The 16,158-nt window shown below is 35.1% G+C and overlaps 1 protein-coding gene across 2 annotated transcripts in view; it reads right to left on the bottom strand.

Moving 5' to 3' along the window:
• Edil3 (EGF like repeats and discoidin domains 3) overlaps positions 1-16,158 on the bottom strand; it is a 486,419-nt gene that overhangs the window by 161,756 nt on the left and 308,505 nt on the right. For both annotated transcript variants that reach the window (XM_031360541.1, XM_031360542.1), the window contains one exon: positions 11,892-12,073. In XM_031360541.1, coding sequence (XP_031216401.1) covers positions 11,892-12,073 — 182 coding nt within the window. The remainder of the gene's footprint in view (positions 1-11,891; positions 12,074-16,158) is intronic.

The following is a 16,158-nucleotide window of genomic DNA, read 5'->3' as shown; positions in this document are numbered from 1 at the left end:
TACTGAGCTATAAGCGCCAAGTTCAAGTATCCTATCCTGTTAGCTTTCTTTCTTCACTTTTCCATCTCCATACTCAGAACTTTACCCCTGACTTCTTGGAAAGGTAGTAGGGATTGGAACCAGGGCATGGACAAACACTCCACTACTGATTATAATGCTAACTTGTCTTCTTTTTCCTTTTTTTTTAAGTTGGATATTTTCTTTATTTACATTTCAATGTTATCCCCTTTCCCAGTCCCTCCCAAATGCTTTATTATATTCCCCTCCCCCTGCGTATATGAAGGTGTTCCCCATTCACTCACTCATTCCCATTTCCCTGCCCTCACATTCCCCTACATTGGGGCATCAAGGCTTCCCAGGACCAAGGGCCTCTCTTCAAATTGATGCCCAGCAAGGACATTCTCTGCTACATATGCAGCTGGAGCCAGGGTTCACTCCCTCTAAGTGTACTTTTTGGTTGGTAGTTTAGTCCATGGGAACACTGGGGCAGGGGGTCAGGTTGGTTGATATTGTTATTCCTAGGGGGTTGCAAACCACTTCAGCTCCTTCAGTCCTTTCTCGTACTCCTCCACTGGGGACCCCATGTTCAATCATATGGTTGGCTGTGATCATCTGCCTCTGTATTTGTCAGGATTTGTCAGAGCCTCTCAAGAGAGAGCTATATCAAGCTCCTGTACAAACTTCTTGGCATCCTTAATAGTGTCTGTTTGGTGACTGTATATGGATGGAATGGATCCCCAGTTAAGACAGACTCTGGATGGTCTTTCCTTCAGTCTCTGCTCCACACTTTGTTTCCCTATTTGCTCCTGTGAGTATTTTGTTCCCCCTTCTAGGAAGGACCACAGCACCCACACTTTAGTTTTCCTTCTTCTTGAGCTTCATGTGGTCTGTGAATTGTATCTTGGGTATTCAGAGCTTTTGGGATAATATCCAGTCACTTTATCAGTGAGTGCATGCCATTTGTGTTCTTGTGTGATTGGATTACCTCACTCCGGATAATATTATTTAGTTCCATCCATTTGCCTAAGAATTTCATAAATTCATTGTTTTTAATACCTGAGTAGTACTCCATTTTGTAGATGTGTCATATTTTCTGTATCCATTTCTCTGTTGAAAAACATCTGGATAATTGCCAGCTTCTGGCTTTTATAAATAAGGCTGCTATGAAGAGAGTAGAGCATGTGTCCTTGTTATATGTTGGAGAATCTTTTGGGTATATGCTCAGGAGTGGTATTGCTGGGTCCTCTGGTAGTACTATGTCCAATTTTCTGAGGGACAGCCAAACTGATGTCCAGAGGGGTTGTACCAGCTTGCAATCCCACCAACAATGGAGGGCTGTTTCTCTTTCTTCACATCCTCCCCAGCATATGTTGACACCTGAGTTTTTGATCTTCGCCATTCTGACTTGTGTGAAGTAGAATCTCAGGGTCATTTTGATTTTCATTTCCCTTATGACTAATGATGTTGGACCTTTCTTTTGGTGTTGCTTCTCAGCCATTCGAGATTCCTCAGTTGAGAATTCTCTGTTTAGCTCTATTCTCCATTTTTTAATAGGGTTATTTGGTTCTCTGGTATCTAACTTCCTGAGTTTTTTGTATGTATTGGATATTATCCCTCTATCAAATGTAGTATTGGTAAAAAATCTTTTCCCAATCTGTTGGTTGCTGTTTTGTCCTATTGACAGTGTCCTTTGCCTTACAGAAGGTTTGCAATTTTATGAGATTTTGTCGATTCTTGATCTTAGAGCATAAGCTATTGGTGTTCTGTTCAGGAAATTTTCTCCTGTGCCCATGTGCTCGAGGTTCTTCACCTCTTTCTTTTCTATTAGCTTCACTGTATTTGGTTTTATGTGGAGGGCCTTGATCCACTTGAACTTGAGCTTTGTACAAGGAGTAAGAATGGATCGATTTGCATTTTTCTACATACTGAACTCTAGTTGAATCAGCACCATTTGTTGAAAATGCTGTCCTTTATCCACTGGATGGTTTTAGCTCCTTTGTCAAAAATCAAGTGACCATAGGTGTGTGGGTTCATTTCTGGGGCTTCAGTTCTATTTCATTGATCTTCCTGCCTGTCACTGTACCAATACCACGCAGTTTTTATCACTATCGCTCTGTAGTACAGCTTGAGTTCAGGAATGGTGATTCCTCCAGAAGTTCTTTTATTGTTTAGAATAATTTTTGCTATCTTGGGTTTTTTGTTATTCCAAGTGAATTTGCAAATTGCTCTTTCTAACTCTATGGAGAATTGAGTTGGAATTTTGATGTAGATTGATTTCAGCAGGATGGCCATTTGTACTATATTAGTCCTGCCAATCTATGAGCATGGGAGATCTTTCTAGCTTCTGAGATCGTCTTCAATTTCTTTTTTCAGAGACTTGAAGTTCTTGTCGTACAGATAGTTCCCTTGTTTGGTTAGAGTCACACCAAGGTATTTTGTATTATTTGTGACTATTGTGAAGAGTGTCATTTCCCTAATTTTGTTCTTAGCCTGTTTATCCTTTGAGTATAGGAAGGCTACTAATTTGTTTGAGTTAATTTCATATTCAGTTACTCAGCTGAAGTTGTTTATCAGGATTAGCAGTTCTCTGGTGGAATTTTTTGGTCACTTATGTATACTATCATATCATCTATACATAGTGATATTTTGACTTCTTCCTTTCCAATTTGTATCCCTTTGACCCCATTTTGTTGTCTAATTGCTAGGGAAACATAACAAGGGAAACTGAGGAAATTCAAAAAATCATCAGATCCTATTACCAAAAGACTATATTCAACAAAACTGATGAAATGGGCAATTTTCTAGGCAGATACCAGGTGCCAACAATAAATCAGGATCATATAAACAATCTAAACAGTTCCCAAACCCCTTAAGAACTAGAAGCATTCATTAAAAGTTTCCCAACCAAAAAAAGGCCAGGATCAGATGGGTTAAGTGCAGAATTCTATCATACCTTCAAAGAAGCTCTAATACTAATATTCTTCAAACTATTCCTCAAAATAGAAACAGAAGGAACACTACCCAATTCGTTCAATGAAGCCAATATTATGCTTATACCTAATCTACACAAAGACCCAACAAAGAAAGAGAACCTCAGACCAATTTCCCTTATGAACATCGACTCAAATTATATTCAATAAAATTCTTGCAAATCGAATTCAAGAACACATCAAAATTATCATTTACCACGATCAAGTAGGCTTCATCCCAGGGATGCAGGGATGGTTCAATATAAGAAAATCCATCAGTGTAATCCACCATATGAACAAACTCAAAGGAAAAAAAAAACACATGATCATTTCATTAGATGCTGAAAAAGCATTTGACAAAATTCAACATCCCTATATGTTAAAAATCTTGGATGGATCAGGAATTCAAGGCCCATACTTCAACATAGTAAAAGTAACATACAGAAAACCAGTAGCCAACATCAAACTAAATAGAGAGAAACTTGAAGCAATCCCACTAAAATCAGGGACTAGACAAAGCTGCCCACTCTCTTCCTATCTATTCAATATAGTACTTGAAGTTCTAGCTAGAGAAATTAATGCTAACTTCTTATACTAAGTCTCCAGGCTAACCTCAAGACAGAAGCCAAGACTTCCAAGACTGGGTAACTCAGGCTATCTTACAGGTACACACTGCATTGCTTTGTTTTAGTAGCTGATATAGTAAACCACAACATCAGAATATCTGTTCAGTAAATGTTTGATAATTGCCTGAATAAATGAATAACTAGAAGTTTAATACCTGAAATTAGCTCAGAAAAATAAAGAAAATGAAGGAAATGAAATACTATTACATATTCTCATAAAATATACAGAAATAAAAAAAAATAAACCTTAAAAAATAAATAGCAAGTAGTCAGCCTGGGTAACCCTATTTAGTTAGCAGAACATTCAAATGTTTAATAGAAATGTTTTAGATTTCTAAATGAAATAATCCAATAATCCATGACATACTAATATGTTCAAATTTCCTATTTCTTACACATGATTCCAAAATACCAACTCATATCCTAGGGTGTTAATTATCTGAAGTGTGATATGGCTACTATTTAAAATCTCAGAAAATATAAGTGAAGAGTTGCAAGATCAGAAAAATTTATAAAAATAAAATAAAAATTTGTTGAATTATAGTTACTGCACTAACCATTTAAATCAGAACCAATTATAAACATTGTGATGCCACCAATAATTAAATGCTCAGCATATAAATTTAAATTGGCAATTTAAATTTTCAGTTCATCAAGACAAAGTAGTAAATAAAATTGCATACTAAAATTAGTATATTATGTCATGCACATAGAAGATTAAGAGAACAGTGCACTTATAAGTGGATGTAACAAACTACTCAAAAGCTTCATTTGAAATACTGAATATAAATAAGATAATCAAGAAACAGAAGAATTTAATAATGAATTCTCCAACACACAAAGAATTTAGTTTCTAATTAGAGTCAGTCTTTTAAGTGTGAGCTTTAACTTACTGATGACTTCTCTTTAGAAAAATAACATGAAATAAGATACTCTTAAGAAAACAGTAATGAAATATGTACCCTGAGCACAATTAATCCCTGCATATTAAATACCAGTAAAGAGGCTTTAGTTTTAACTCCTGGTATACAAGTGATCTTCCTCTACAAAACATGTTGCATTTGCCTTTTCTTATTTATATCAAGTCCATTATCAACTTCACATAAAAAAATCCCATCAACACATGCTATCTCCTTCATTGTAATTAACATCATTCCTATTAGAAGTAAGATAAATCCTTAATTATTCTGTTTAAAGTGATCAACTCATTTTTAATCTAAGTTTTTTTTTTTTTTGTGAACAGATCATTTTCTTGTCCCATTCAATTATTGCATTACTGAGACAATGGATGTATAAATTAAATAGAGAGAAACTTGAATCAGTCCCACTAAAGTCAGGGATAAGAAAAGACTGCCTGCCGGGCAGTGGTGGCACATGCCTTTAATCCCAGCACTTGGGAGGCAGAGGCAGGTGGATTTCTGAGTTCGAGGCCGGCCTGGTCTACAGAGAGTTCCAGGACAGCCAGGGATATACAGAGAAACCCTGTCTTGAAAAAACAAAACAAAACAAAACAAAACAAAAAAAAAAAAAAAGAAAGAAAAGACTGCCCACTCTCTTGCTATTTATTCAATACATTACTCAAAATTCTAGCTAGACCAATTAGAAAACAAAAGGAGGTCAAAGGGATACAAATTGGAGAGAAAGCCATCAAGGTTTCACTATTTGCTGATGATACGATAGTATACAAAAGCAATCCCAAAATTCTACCAGAGAATTACCTATACCTAAGAAACAACTTCAGGAAAGTGGCTGGATATAAAATTAACTCAATAAATCAGTAGTCTCTTTCTACACAAAGGATATACAGGCTAAGAAAGAAATTAAGAAAACCATACCCTTCCTAATAGTCACAAATAATATAAAATATCTTGGCGTAATTATAACCAAGCAAGTGAAAGATCTGTATGATAAGAACTTCAAGTCTCTGAAGAAAGACATCTAAGAAGACCTCAGAAGACAGAAGGCTCTTCCACACTCATGGAACAGTAGAATTAACATAGTAAGAATGACCATCTTAACAAAAGCAATCTAGAAATTCAATGTAATCCCCATAAAAATTCTAACTAAATTCTTCACAGAATAGAAAAAACAATTCTCAACTTCATCTGGAGTAACAAAAAACCCAGGATAGCAAAAACAATTCTCAGCAATGAAAGAACTTCTGGGGAAAATCACCATCTCTGGCCTCAAGCTGTACTACAGAGCAATACTGATGAAAATCTCTCGGGGTTGGTCTAGAGACAGACAGGTAGATCAATGAAATAAACTTGAAGAGCCAGAAATAAACTTACACACCTATGATCACGTGGTCTTTGACAAAGAAGCCAAACTATATAGTGGAAAAACAACAGCATTTTCAACAAATGGTGTTGGTCTAACTGGCAGCCTGCATGTAGAAGAATGCATATTGATCCATTTTTATTTCCTTGGACAAAGTTCAAGTCTAAGTGGATCAAGGACTCCACATAAAACCAGATACAATGAATGTAATAGAAGAGAAAGTGGGAAAGAGCATTGATAACATTGGCACAGGGGAAAATTTCCTGAACAGAACACAAATGGCTCATACTCTAAGATCAACAATTAATAAATGGGATCTCATGAAACTGAAAGGCTTCTGAAAGGCAAAGGACACTGTCAATAGGACAAAATGGCAATCTACATATTAGGAAAAGATCTTTACCAACACTACATCCAATAGAGGGCTAATATCCAAAATATACAAAGAACTCAAGAAGTTAGACTCCAGAAAACCAAATAAACCAATTTAAAAAAATGGTACCGAGCTAAACAAAGAATTCTTAACTGAGGAATCCCAAATGGCTGAGAAGCACTTAAAAAAATGTTCAACATTCTTAGTCCTCAGGGAAATCCAAATCAAAACAACCCTGTGATTCTACCTTACACTAGTCAAAATGGCTAAGATAAAAACTCAGGCTACAACAGATGCTGGCAAGAATATGGAGAAAGAGGAACACTCCTTCATTGCTGGTGGAACCAGCTGGTTCATCCACTTTGGAAATCAATCTGGTAGTTCCTCAGAAAACTGGAAATAGCTCTACCTGAAGACCCAGCTATACTACTCCTAGGCACATACCCAAAAGTTGCTCCAACATATAACAAGGACAGGCGCTCCACTATGTTCATAACAGCCTTATATAGAATAGCCAGCAGTTGGAAAGTACCCAGATGTCCTTCAACAGAGGAATGGATACAGAAAATGTGTTACATTTACTCAATGGAATACTACTCAGCTATTAAAAATGAGGACATCACAAACTTGTCAGGTAATTGGATAGAACTAGAAAATATCATCCTGTGTGAGGTAACCCAGACCCAAAAGGACATACATGCTATGTACTCACTGATAAGTGGATATTAGCCCAAAAGCTCAGAGTATCCATGATACAACTCACAGACCTTATGAAGCTTACTAAGAAGGAAGACCAAAATTTGGAGGCTTCAAACCCTCTTAGAATGGGAAACAAAATAATCATGGGAGGCAGAGGAAGGGAAGGAACTAGGCGGGAGGGGGAAGGGAAGGAACAAGGGGTTATAAGACCTGGTATGAGAAGATAGAGGGGAGAAGTTTAGAGGAAAACAAATAGAAATAAGTACCGGGGGGGGGGGTGGTTGTAAGTTGAGGAAACACTAGAAAGTCACAGGTGCCTGGGATGGGAGAGGTTCTCAGGATACAGGGGATGACCTTAGCTGAAATACCCAACTGCAGGGAGACAGAACCTGAAGAGACCACCTCCTGTAGATAGACATGGTCCCCAGTGGAGGTCCTCAGGAGGGTCCATAGTAGGGTCCCCAGAAGAGCAACCTAACCTTCTAAAAATTTTTAATCCAGAATTATCTTTGTCTAAAGGAAATGCAGTGACAGAGACAGAGCAGAAGCTGAAGGAAAGGCCATCAGATATTGCCTTACCCATGTGATCCATTCTACCCAAACCCAGACACCTTTGCTGATGTGATTGTGGACAGGAGCATGGTATGCTTGTCCTCTGAGAAGCTCTGCCAGCACCTGACTAAGATAGATGCAGATACTCATTGCCAACCATTGGGCTGAGCCCAGGGATCAATGGAAGAGTTAAGAGAAGTACTGAAAGAGCTGAAGAGAATTGTAACCTCATAGGAAGAAAAACAAAATGAATTAAAAGGACCCCTCAGAGCTCCCAGGGACTAAATCACCAACCAAAGAGTATACAAGGGCTGGTCCATGGCTCCTTCTACATATGTAGCAGAGGAGTGATTCATCTAACATCAGTAGGAGAAGAGGTACATGGTCCTGTAGATGCTTGATGCCCCAGAATAGGAGGATGCTAGAGGGGTGAGGCAGGAGTGGGTGGGAGGGTTGAGGAGCACCTTATTATACGCAAAGAGGAGTGGGATGGTTTGGAGGGGTTGTGGAATGGAGAACAGGAAGGGGGATATCATTTGACATATAAGCAAATAATAAATTTAAAATGAAAATATTTTAATAAAAAAACTCGATGAGTATATTTAAGTTTAGTCAAAGGAACTAACATACAAATATGTCCTCAGCCATGCTCATCACCTCTTTATTCACAATAGATAGTAAATGAAAAAAAATAAATATTCTTTAGGGGATGAATAATAAAAATGAGGTACATACATAATGTAGGATATATACTCAAGTATAAAGAGAAATAAAATGAAATTTGAAGATGAATGGATGGATATGTACTGGATAAATTAACCTAGACCCTAAAAACAAACACTTGTGTTCTTTTATATTTGGATTCTAGCTCTAAATGTTTAGATGTGAATATTTATCCTGGAAAAAAATTTAACCAAGAAAGTAAATGGGAACAATGGGAGCAAAGAGACGGAGAGGATGATATTAGGATACAGATACTATGAACGAAATATGAGAATATAGGGGGTAGGACTTATCTAGGAAGGAGGAAAGAGGAAATACAGAGGAAGAGGGAAGAAGAAAGGATAACACTAGGATGTTTGAAAAACCCACAAAAAATGATTGCCTTATGTTTATTTAGTTTTACACACACACACACACACATTTCAATTAAGACACACTATTTAGGGTGATAAAACACCATAGATTAGCTACCAAAATCCTAGAGTCAGGCACAGGAAATTTCCTTACAAGCTGTTGGTCAGGGAAGTTCACAAGCCCCCTGAAATACAGCTCATTGCCTTTGCCCTGTTTCTTCCCAGAAACTGAAAATAAGACCTGACTGCTAAAGACACCTTGTGCAAGGACGTAGAGAAATCAAGCTCAGACTAACCTGGATGCCTGCTGCCTGAGGACTAGCTTTTACTGTTTCAGAAGTAAGATGCAATCTTCCAAGAGAGAAAAACAATCACTGGCTCAAACTTCCTAGAGTATCTATAAGCCATGGAACCATAATAATGACCTTAACTGCAAGATATTCAAAATTAGCCATAGTGGCATTTATATACTGAAGGTAACCAACGACCATTTAATTGGACTCAATAGGAGAGAATACATGCCTGGTAATGTAAGCTTAACCCAGTGCATGTGGCCGGAAGGCTATAAACTTTTGAGAATAATCTTCTACTACTAATTTCCTAGCCAGTATAATTTCTAACTGCAATCTAAATACTTATCTATATACCATCAGATAACCTTAGTTTTCATCCTTTGTCATTGAAATTTATTTCTTAAACAGACAAAGACTACTATAGGAAGTCACAACTGGTCTAAGAACAACAGACCATTGAGTGTCCAGACGTGTTAGATACAGCATATCTGCTATACTTAAGGTTTCACATAATTTACATAAGGGGGAACAGAAAGATTCTAAGAGTTTCAGAGAACATCTCGTGGGAGATAATGTTTTTTATGTATGTTAGATATCTGGACCCATAAAATCTCAAAAACATACTTGCCAAAAAGAAAGAAGACCTGAAAATGACCACACCAATTTACATATCAATCTTGATAGATGTCTCACAAGACACCAACCCTTGATAGTGAGCTATTTTCAATTAACCACTGCTCAGAGGTAGAATCAGCTTCTCCAAGGGCTAACTTCTAGATATGTTACCCAATACCAAATGGCCAGCCAGAAGCAACACAGATGGGCAACAAATTGTATTTCTAAACTAATATGTGTATATATGAAACCATTAAAATTAAAGAATAAAGGCCATAATTATGAAGGAGTCAGATAGAGAGGAGGAATTGTAAAACAAATAAAAATGGTAGGTAATCGTATAAGCACAGAACTCATTACTCACATATGAAATGTTCAAATTGTAAATAAATTTTAATTTGTATATTTATGTATTATTTTAATATATTTAATGTATATTTTATATTTTAAATACAAATATTTAAAATAAATTTATTTAAGGTTTGTATGGAAGTTCTATAAATGTGTTTGAGACTGTAAAGCTTGTCTAGAAAGATCACTATCAAATTAAACATAAGTGTTTCTTAATATCTACATTTTAAACCTTATGTGGGTTTTTATTCATTTACTGCCAAAATATTATAGAGTGTTGCTATAATCTGGTATGTTTTGTGCACCTGTAGCTACAGAATGAAAAAGTCATTTGTAACTTCTGAGTTAATTTCCACAAATGCAGACCAACATAAATTAACAACAAACAAAAAAATGAAGTTTATTTTACTCTATATCACTATGAATATAAATGCAATGTATCTAATTTACATATAATTTACTATGAGAGTGCAATCAAAGAGTTTTGCTTAATTGTGAAGTAAGAAAGTCTTTCTTCTCAATCACAAATCAAATTTGTTGCTATTAATGCCTGTAGATAAATCTTTAAATATGTTATACTTAACAATGTAACATAAAATATTCCATGTTTCTCTGATTCAAATTATAATGTAAAGATGATTTATCAAATAAAATTCTTACAGAGGACTCCATGGCAACAAAATGTGGCACAAACCCCTTAGAGAAACCTAAAAGCACTTGCAAACCCCTATACTGGATTTAAATGCATTTATCCAATAACACTACTTGTTCTGATTTTCTATACGTTGTTTGCCAGAGTCTCATGCATGGTCATTGATTTTTCTGTTTCTTGAAAATCTAGACCAGTTGAAGCTATCTTCCAAAATCACCCAATTTCAAAAATTTCCTGACCTCATATAGTTTCAACATGACTACCTTGATCTTCAGTATATTGGACTTTTCTCACATTTACTATCTGCTACTAATAATTTGTTAGTGACTATATTAAAGAATCATATGAACAAAGGTATAATATTTCACAGAAATCAGATTATCTTTTCGGTCTTCCTTAAACATTTATTTTCTGCTTTTACTCGAATGCATTTAAATGGACAGATACAGGCTATCAGCTTTTCTATGCTCTTTCTTCTCTAGCAAAGCACCTGATATGTCATTGCATTGTTTTCTTCTGTTGTAAAATCTGCTGGCTGATGAGGATACAGCATTATGAATTAGAATTCTCTCATTTATGAAAGGGGTTCTGCAGACAGTTGAATATTCTTATGATCAGATGTACACTTTATTTTTGCACATGGGAAACTATTTCTCTCAAAAAATGCATAGATGGAATTGTTACTTTCTTGTCTCAGAATCTATTGCTAAATATTAACACTTTATGAATAAACTTATGCAAATGATAAGATCACTTTCTTTAATAGAACTTTTTAAATAAATTTTTATTAGATATTGTCTTTATTTACATGTCATGTGATTTCTCCTTTCCGTTTCCCCTCCAAAAAGAAAAGAAAGAAAACAAAACAAACAAACAAGCAATAAGAACAAACCCTTGTTGCCTCCCTACTCCCCCTACTTGCTACCCCACCCTCTCCCACTTCCCCAATGAAGGAGTTAGAGAGAGGACCAAAGGATCTGAAGGGTTTGCAGCCCCTTAGGAGGAACAACAATGTGAACTGACTAGTACCCTCACAGCTCCCAGGGACTCAACCATCAACCAAGGAGTACACATGGTGGGACTGATTGTTCTGGCAGCATGTGTATAGTAGAGGATTGCCAAGTCGATCATCAATGGGAGGAGAGACCCTTGGCCCTGTGAAGGTTCTTTAATAGAACTTTAAAAAGTGTAATTGTGACTAAAAATGCTTTCATCTTGATGTTATTTTCACATTTTCAGACAGAAAATATCCATGTTCCCCACCTTTTTTAGAGTTTTCAACCAGTTTGTTTCTAAACTAAATCACATTTTAACCATGAGAAAGAATCACAACAAATTCTCCCTAACCTAGTCCCATAACAATTCTAATAACTTGGAAAATGGTTTTGTCTCATCCCTCTGTTACCTGAATCCATGGCCATCTGTCATTTTCAGCAGCTGTCCAGGCATTTATAAGGCCCTTCTTATTAAGCCGAGCATAGTAGGGATACCATTTCTGGAGTCCAAAAAGAGCTCGGTGGGTAGACGAAGCTGTGATTTGCTGATTAGATATGATCCCACCTTCGATTCCCAGTGGCCCAGAGCATTCTGGAAAGAAATCAGGAAAAAATATATATGTGTATCAGAAACCATAAGGATGTCAGACTTTGTGGCAAGAGTGTTTAAATGAGCTTAATTTTACCGACAATCCATTTCCTTCCTATCCAGCTGACCAGTCTGTTACTCATTACCACATTTACAAATAGTAATTGGTAGCTATGACACTTTCCACCCTTTCTGTTCTCTGTGCTTTGTAACTAGCTTCTAAAGATCTTATTTTTTTCTATATTTTGATTTAGACTTGTGCAAGTATATTGTCGTAAATTGTGGTCTATATCAGTGAAAACAACTTCTTTTAATAAGCCTATACTGAATCCATTGAGACAGAATTAAATTCTACTTCACATTTCATATTCACAGAGATTAGAAACACTCAGGAGTCTTTAGGATTTAAGAAATATTTGTTGATAATTTTCTCTTGACTAGAACACATATGAATTTTGAATCAAAATTACTGTGATGCTAACATTTTTCATTGTTATAAACTTTCCAACTTAAATTTGTATAAATTTAAGTTATGCTTTCATAAGAATAGTATAGAAATTTGTTGAAATTTTTAATAGTTACTATAAAATCTAAATTATAGAAACAGTATAGTTCAATTATTTTTATTAAAATAACACATAGCTATGAACCGTAACATATGGCATTTTGACAGTATGCAATAAACTTAAAAATTTATCAGAAATATTTTAAATGAAAATTTACAGTTTTGAATATATAATCCATGTATTTAAATTTTGAAGCATTTTCTACAAATGTATAACTTGGAACATTAAAAAGTTCCTAATAAAAATTTAAATTAACATAGTTTAAGCATTGGTTAAGATAATTTGATCTTATATCCCAAATGTGTTTAGTTCTTAAAATTAAAAGTGAAATTGAAGTCATATAATTATACTATAAATATATATTTTACAGTTCATAAAATTTCACTTATTTCAAATTTAGTTTAAAAGTTCAACATTAATAAAATGATAGTATAGGAAAAACTAGTACTTTAAATTTTCATTACCATATGCCCAATTTCTTATGATGTAGACTTGGATAATCAATAATAATTCTATTATGATATCTATTACAAATATGTTTTGTGAATTCATGAACCTCTGAATAGAGAACATAGCCATTATTAATGTCAATATATATAAACCAGCTTGATTAGTCATGAATACCAAGATTAGTTCAGGTTTTAATAATTTAGTTACTTTATTAATTATAGTTAATTGTCCCTTTTGTTTCTCATTGGTCATCATTTTCATTGTCATCAACCATATCTATTTTCTAATCCTCGCTCAGTCAATTAAACAGCTCTATGAAAATTGCTAACACTTCTCAAATGGACTTAGAACTTTAAGAACTCAAATAAGGGTAAGTGTTTATCATATCATTTTAGGAAAAATGAGGTTAGAAAAGTATAATGGCTTCCTTGCAATTAGCCATTAAAAACGATTCTTTTGAATTGTTGTATCTAGGTAGTGTGCTCCTTTTTGAATTCATGTGACCTGTTTATCATTATCTGAAAGAACTGTATATCTCATTAAGAAGTCAATCATTCTTATAATCATAGTGTTAGAAAATGCATAAAAAGCTAATTCATAAGCACTAAACACTGGAAAACTTAAATGTTGATTCTGTGAACGTTTGTTTTTATTTTTTTCACATTTGAAGCCTCAAGAAGTTTACAGATTTCATAAAATGCTGTGCAACTTTCATGCTTATTCTTGGTTGGGCTATAAAAACTGCAAGAGCCTAGCTTTTTGATGAATATCAACATTAGATGATTGTAGTTTTTTCTGTAAGGTTGAGAAACTGTTGGGTGTAGATTGTACCTATGGTTTCAGGGATGCACAAATGTATATACATTTCTGTATGTGAGATTATTTAATAAAAAAAAGAGGTTATGAATCTGACAGAGAGGAATAGGGGTATATCGGAGGGTTTGGATGGATGAAATGAAGATGGAGAATGATGTAATTGTATTATATCGAACATTTAAAAAGTAATTAATAAAAGAATAACACCATTAAAAGAATCTCAATGACCCATTTGTTCTTTGTATAATGTTTGGATACTAAGTTGTTGAAAGCAAAGGTCTTTACTGCAGACTATTTATATTAGACCACCAAATACATTGGTACTGTTGCAGAGCCTATCTTGATCAATTAAACTTCATGGCAGCCTTAGCAAGCTGAATAGCACTTAAAATTGCACATCTTTAGTTATTATATCATTTTGGATAGTGTTTTTGGTACTTTGAAAAAAAAAAGAGATTAACTTTTCAACCATACTATTCAGTAGGTCCTTTTAATTGTTATCTTAAACTACCTACCACTCCTTATTCGGCAACACACCAGCAAAATTATCACTAGGAAATTTCAAGTTATCATAAGAATAAATCAAATAAATGATGTTCATTATGTTACTGTCTTTTTTTTTCTCTCATTTCTCAGTCGACTCTGTGGAGAAGTTTAAGTTTAAGTTAAGGGTAGACCCCATGGTGCAAAGAAATTCTACTTATTGTTTGCAGTCCTCATTTAAGTTTCATAAAACACAGGTTCTGAAATCCATCAATTCTGTGTTCGCCACAGTGTAATGGTTTTAATAGATATGCCCCCCATAGACTAATGTGTTTGAACGCTTGGCCCATAGGGAGTTGCACTATTACTGGGTGTGGCCTTGTTTGAGTGGGCGTGGCCTTGTTTGAGTGGGCATGGCCTTGTTGGAGAATGTGTCACTGAGGAGGAAGTAGGCTTTGAGGTCTCTTCCTATGTTCAGGCTCTGTACAGTGTGGTTGAGACCATTCTCCTAGCTTCCTGCAGAGGAGAGTCTTTTTTCTGGCTGCCTTTAGATCACTACGTAGAACTCTCTAGGCTCTTCTAGCACTATGTCTGCCTGAAGGCTGCCATGCTTCCCACTGTGATGACAATGGACTGAGTCTCTGAAACTGCAAGCCAGCCCCAACTAAATGTAGCAGTTGCTGGTCATGATGTGTCTTCACAGCAAGGATACCTAACTAAGATAACCAGGAACAGATATATGTAGTAGAATTACTTCTTCATATTTTGGGTGTTCAGTGATTGCAATACTGAAGGCAAATTTCTACTTATATATCTTCACTTGTTTCTTTGTACTGTAATTATAATTGATCTTATGAACAATAGACCCTCCCTTAAATGTATCTGTGAAATTTCATATGCATATAACCCTCAGTATTGCCTTGCTTGCATCAACAAACAAATGTGGAAAAGTACAGGTTGTCATAGCAAGAAACTTTTCTGGGACTGAGAAAATAGAACAGTTGTGTTGGCCTAGCATAAAGAAAGATGGAGTTCTCATCCCTAGTATTCCATGAACACTATGTGGTGGTGTGTTTACCCAGTATAAGAAGGTAGATAAAGAAGGATAAGAAGTTCATGTTTTTTTTATCAAGCACCATAGTAAGTTTCAGGTCATCCTAGGTCATGTGAGATCTTGTCTCATACAATCAAAGAGAATATGAAAAATATTTCTTTTCCACATTGAAAATGATTAGCAGTAGATAGCTGCACATAAAAAGCTTCTAGGACACCCAGCCTATGGAGGCAAGGAGGATCTAAGTGAAGCCAGAATAGTACATAGTGGTAGCTGTAAGATTTAGACTATATAACTTTTAAAAGCTTATTTACTATAACACAATCAGGAAGTTATGGCTCCCAACCTATGGCAACTTCTCTTTAGTCACACAGTCATTCATTAGACAATAAAAAATTTAAAAAGTATGCTCATATTTTATATTCATAAAGAATTTGTGTCTATTAAATATTTTTAGTCAAAAAACCTCATTTTTATGTTGTTTAAAAGCATTGCATTTACCAATCTCCAAATCCATATTGCTGGCTTTTCTCTAACAATCTTTTACAGCATCTGCATTTATACCTTACATATATAAGAAAATGCAGCATTATAAACAAAATTGTGAGGGATTGTTCAATGAAATCTAAATCTGAAAGATAACATCTATTTTCCCAATGTTAATTATCATTGATTCACTGATGAGGTTTTCTTTTTTTTTTTGTTTGTTTTTTTTTTTT

The sequence above is a fragment of the Mastomys coucha genome, unplaced genomic scaffold, assembly GCF_008632895.1.
Source record: "Mastomys coucha isolate ucsf_1 unplaced genomic scaffold, UCSF_Mcou_1 pScaffold8, whole genome shotgun sequence".
NCBI lineage: Eukaryota > Metazoa > Chordata > Mammalia > Rodentia > Muridae > Mastomys > Mastomys coucha.
This window is presented reverse-complemented; position numbering and strand designations above follow the sequence as displayed.